Here is a 5,740-nt window from a genome sequence, read left to right as displayed (position 1 = left end):
CCGGAAATTCCGGCTACTTGGAAGGCTGAGGCGGAAGGATCGCCGGAGCCCAGCAGGTCGAGGCTGCGGTGGCCGGGAGCGGCCACTGCACTCCAGTCTGAGCGACCGAGTGAGACTCCAACTCAAAAAAAAAAAAAAAATTGTCTTGGGGATGTCTCTTAGCCTGACCTAGAAAAAGGCAAAGTTTTCCCTCTGATACCGTGGTTGTCTTTAAAAGCAGCTAGGAAAATGTTTCTGGTAACTGCAGTGTTACGGAAACTTTTCATTCATATGCAAATAAGTCACAAGAGCAATCACAGAGTTAAGCTATGAAACCCGAGTGCCAGAAAAGGGCCCTAGAACTGGAGTGGACAATCCTCAGGCTGTTAATATTACTGAAACAAAATAGCCAAATAGTCTGGACAAATATGTTGGTGATTTATAAAGTTGGATCAGGTCAATCAGCAGATCCCAGAGTTAGGAATATTTTATTCTATAATCAGGAAAAATATATCCAAAGACCATTGCTTCTGTTATAGGGGCCAAGGTGTCCCAGTTGAGAGCTAGTAGCAGATAGGATATGAAATGACCTTAATCAGCTGTTGTTCTCCCCAGAGAACTACAGCACACCAGGATGAGCCATGTCCAGGGGAATTGGACTCTGGAAAGGAGAAGATGGAATGTGACTGTGAGATTAATCGACAATCCAAGAAGAATCTGAAGCTGGCTCAGGGATTTCTGGAGCACTTAAGTTCTTCCTGAGTCTGAAATGAATCCTGGGGAAAGCCACTGCGATTTCTCGAAGTAATACATGGTGAGAGCAAACACATCTGGGGCTTATTACTGAGGCACCCAGGACTTACTATTCTAACGGATTGTCAAATTCTTACCTCTGCATCATTTGCTTTATGGAGCTTTTCTCTTTCCTGGCATATATTAAAAACATAAACAGCTGAGGACAACCAGGCATCTACTTTTCTATGAAAGCAAATGGGAAATCAGAATGGGGCTTTATAGAAATACCACCTGTGGCATGGGAAAAACATTTACTTTGCAACAATGTGAATGATGATCTCAGAGGGTTCTGAGAATCAAAAACAGGGTCTCACTTCATCTTTACCAGCATGGGAGGCAGGAGATGAGAGGCAGATGTTCAGAAAACACTAGATTCCTGAAAAAGACCAGTGAGGGTTTTGTATTCAGAGATGTGGTTCTGTTATTCTCCTGCTGAAAGGGGGAAAACAACATGGGAACCTGTTTTCCTCTTTTTCTTTAATGGCTCAACCCAACCCCGGATCTGCACTACACACAAGCCAAAATAAGAAGGAAATGTTTTTATATGACAACCTTTTTCTGGAAGTTCAAAGTGCCTTATTCATGTTAGTTCATGATGCCCATCCCTAACCCTAGGTGTCAAGTGGACAAATCTCTTTAGATTGTGGATAGGAGGATATAAGGTTATCATTCAACCTGAATAGAAAAAATGCTAACTTGTATCAATGCTCAGAAATCCTTCAATACCCCCATACCACCATCATCCTGTGAATTACGACCTTCATGGTTCAGTGGGTCTCTGTAGCCACCTCCCACCTGCTGAACCTGCACTCATTTGAAAAGCAAATGCAGTGATGTCAGTCCTCAGCTTAAACTCTTCAATGACTTCTCACTACACTTAGGACACAGATCAAAACTTCAAGCATGCTTATGAGGCCTGTTAGTGTTGGCTCTACCACCCTCACTGGTTACCTCTCCATTCATGCTCCCTTCCCTCTGCCACACATGTATTGGCCTTATGCCATCCTTCATGCTTTATGCTCCCTCCTGCCAGAAGTCCTCTGGTTATGCTCTTCACTCTGAAGTCTCTTTAATGTGCTCTTTTGCTAGTCAACCCCTACTCATCTACCATGCTCATCATTTCTTCAGGAAAGCTTTTCTCCTTGTGAAGGGCAGAGAGTAATCTTTGCGAATAGAACCATATCTACAACACATACACAATCTCAAAATCACAGAAAGGTGCACATAGGAATTTCTTCTGCTTTATGAAAATCTCTCTCCTTGCCTGTATCTTTATACTGTCCCCAAACACTGCACCTCCTTCACCTCTCAGAATCATAAACAGCAACAACAACAACAATAACAACAACAAAAACAGATGAAACTTTACCTATTTTCATGTCCTTGCAGCTGAAGGGGTTGAGGAGGAGCTGGCTGGGCAACAGGGCTGTTGGGGGTGGCGGGGCTTGGCTGGGCCAGAGGACTCTGCTGGGCCAGGGGGCTCTGCTGCTGGGCCATGGGACTCTGCTTCTCTGAGCCAGGTGCCGAGGCGGGGCTGTTGAGTTCTGTGGTGGGAAACAAAGGCAAAGGCAGCCAGGTTAGCGTTTGATGAGGGGCAAGAGGTGACCAGAAGTGGCAACTCTTTGCCTCAGATGACTCAGACTCTGGTTATTATCTCATTCTGTTAGGTTTTTAGACAGTAGGTTCCACTTACCAAGTTTCAATACTACTCCTGGAATTAGTATTCTCTCATTAATTATCAAAGCTGAACAATGTTATGAACAGAGTGTCTTGTCCTTTTTTCAGAAGAAAAGATTTTTTTTCAAAAAACCCCTATAAAAACTACAGAAAATAGTTAAAAGGGGTAAATTCTAAAAACATTCTATTTTCCCAGCATTGCTTGCTGAGAGAAAATGGTTTAGCCACTACTTTTTGGTTGTAATGAAAAGTCTGAACAGGCTTCTAAAGTTATGGATAAGGAAGTAACCATTAAAAAGAAGATGGTTTTTATAATCCTTCCCCATCCTTTGTCAGTCTTATTGTCCCACAGCCCTCTGGACTCTCCAGTTTTCCAAAGAGAAAAAAGAACACTGGACATTCAAAAAGCGTTTCTTAAAAAACAAACAAACAACAAAACCAAAAAATGAAAAACAAAAAAACCAAACTGCTTCTGGACTTTTTTTCGAATAACATCAAATTTTCAACTGAAATTATCTCTGTATTTTAGAATAAGGGCAGCGCAGACGTATTTCAGACTGAGAAAACTGAGAAACAGATTTTCGGTAAGTAGTCTTGCTTACTTCAATTTCCATTAATTAGTTTATACATATTGATGTCTGCAGATAATAGATTAAAAAAAACCAAAACAAGGCCATTTTCTTTTCTCTCTCTCTTTTTTTGGTTGGGTGACAAAAAAAGAAGTGATCTATTAGCATTCTCTTATAAACTCTTTTTCCTCTTTCTTTTCTCACAGTCCACATCTTTTAATTTCGTCTCTGTTTATATCAGGGTTTCTCAACCTCAGCACTGTTGACATTTTGAGCCAGATAATTCTTTGATATTGTGGGCTATCCTGTGCATTATAGAATGTTTAGCAGTATCCCTGGCTTCTATCCAGTAGATGCCATTAACACGCCTGTCCCAATCATGACAATCAAAAATGTCTCCAGACATTGCCAAATGTCCCTTGGGGGGAACAAAACCATTCCAATTGGGAACCACTGTTTTTCATTTAAAGTCAGGTGGCTGTTCAGCCATTTGGTCTTATATGGGTAATCCTAAAATGGAACTGGGGACTGAGTAAAACAGAAGGTCCCACTCTGTGTGGGACACTGTGGTTCACTCATCAGTGAACTCCAGAGACTGAATTCTTTAATATCATTGATGAGTCAGCAGAAATAAACTAGTAATGAAGTCATGGCATCTGGAAATGGTGAATTTATGGCAAATTGATATGCAGAACTCCATGGCCCCATAAGGCATGACTATGAGTTGTGATGTTCACTCCTCTATAAGCCTCAGGGGGGAGTCCTTGTATAGAATAATTCAATGGGCTAAGTGGGAAATTTAAATTCGTATCAGATGCGACGTTTTCTAAATGAGCTCTCTTTATACCGCAAAACTTCAAGCTTTATAAAATTAATCTGACTTTGAGGAATCCTCTAGAGATTAACTATTAATATAAATAAGTTTGTTCTCCCCCAGATCTGTAACTCTATCATCTCTGTTGAATGAGTTTTGGCTTAAAATAACCATAAAAACAGGATTCCTAGGGCCACGGGGCATGATTGAACAACTCAGTATCTTGGGATTCATGCTATCTGGCCTGGATTGCCACATAGCTTGATCTCTGAATGAAATGGTAGTGAGTGAATAGGATATGGGTTACAATTGAGTGTGAGCTTTTGCAAAAGGGGAAATAACAGTCAACCCCTAACACTCTGACACCACATTGATAGCAGCCAAGTGAACTCTACGATCCTGGCAGTCAGGCTTAGAATAGCCCAGTGAGGTTGTCTGTATGTTGACTGCCTCTCTACAAAGCTGTCTCAGGCACTCACCCTCCTGAGGAATGATGCGAAGGGTGACACTAAGACCTGCGTCCTTGATGAGCTTCACAATGTCAGCGTGAGGCATGTTGATGATAGACTGACCATTCACTGCCAAGATCCGATCTCCCACTTTGAGTTTTGCACAGCGATCTGCAGGACTCCCATCAATGATGCGTCCAATTTTATGGGGCACAGCTAAAAAAGAAAACCCAACAGAAATAATTATCAGGGGCATCACTAATACATGTCTTTCAGTCCTAGCCCCAAAGGAAATATTGCAATGTCAGAGTTCCTTCTTTAGTAAGTATATTTGCCTTTTGAAAGCACTGTCATTTCTGTCAAATGGGGTCCTATGCATACTACTGAGACTAGAGTTTCTAAATGCAAGTCCTTTGATAGACCAATTCAAAACACACAGGTCTTGAATGCCAGTTCCAACTTCCATAAGGCCGTGTCCTGCATTTTCTAAGGTTCTTATGGTTTAAGGTTTTACATTTAAGTCTCTGATCCATTTAGAGTTAATTTTTGTGTATGGGGATAGATAGGGGTCTTGTTTGAATCTTGTGCATGTGATCAGCCAGTTTTCCCAGCATTTTACTGAATAGGTTCTCCTCTCCCCAGTGGTGGGTGGTGGAGGCTTTGTTGAAGATGATTTGGCTGAGAAATTGAGGTTTTGCTTCTGGAATCTCAATTCTATTCCATTGGTCTATATGCCTGTTCTTGTACCAATATCAGGTTGTTTCGATTATTGTAACTTTATAGTAAAGTTTAAAGTCTGGTAGTGAGAAAAACCCGAAATGCATGGGCCATAAGAGATAAGATAGACAAGTGGGACCTCATTAAACTGACAAGCTTCTGCAAAGCCAAAGAAACCATCAAGAGAGCAGAGAGACAGCCCACAGACTGAGAAAAAGTGTTTGCCAACTCCATGTCTGACAAAGGCCTAACATCTAGGATCTACAAAGAACTCAAATGGGCCGAAAAGAAAAAAAATAAACAACAACCCCATTACAAAGTGGGCAAAAGTTATGAACAGACACTTCTCAAAAAGACATATGAGTGGCCAACAGATACATGAAGAAATGTTCAACCTCACTAGTCATCAAGGAGATGCAAATTAAAACTACACTGAGATACCACCTAACTCCAGTCAGAATGGCCATCATCAATAACTCAAAAAATAACAGATGCTGGAGAGGATGTGGTGAAAAGAGAACACTTCTACACTGTTTGTGGGAGTGTAAACTAGTGCAGCCTCTGTGGAAATCAGTGTGGTGCTTTCTAAAAGCTCTAAAAACCAACCTTCCATATGGCCCTGCAATCTCCCTACTGGGAATATACCCTGAAGAACTCAAATTACTCTATAAAAAAGATACCTGAGCCGGACTCGGTGGCTCAGCCTGTAATCCCGCGCCTTTGGGAGGCTGAGGTGAGTG

General features: G+C 41.5%; 1 protein-coding gene across 1 annotated transcript in view; it reads right to left on the bottom strand.

Annotated features, from left to right (window-relative positions):
• Positions 1–5,740, bottom strand: part of MAGI2 (membrane associated guanylate kinase, WW and PDZ domain containing 2) — a 223,949-nt gene that overhangs the window by 136,033 nt on the left and 82,176 nt on the right. Inside the window, exons 8-9 of the mRNA XM_021709136.1 lie at positions 4,314–4,499; positions 2,144–2,318 (exon numbers count right to left, since the gene is read on the bottom strand). Of these exons, the coding sequence (XP_021564811.1) occupies positions 2,144–2,318; positions 4,314–4,499 (361 nt within the window). The remainder of the gene's footprint in view (positions 1–2,143; positions 2,319–4,313; positions 4,500–5,740) is intronic.

The sequence above is a fragment of the Carlito syrichta genome, unplaced genomic scaffold (assembly GCF_000164805.1).
Source record: "Carlito syrichta isolate Samal-C Ts95f unplaced genomic scaffold, Tarsius_syrichta-2.0.1 Scaffold165773, whole genome shotgun sequence".
NCBI lineage: Eukaryota > Metazoa > Chordata > Mammalia > Primates > Tarsiidae > Carlito > Carlito syrichta.
This window is presented reverse-complemented; position numbering and strand designations above follow the sequence as displayed.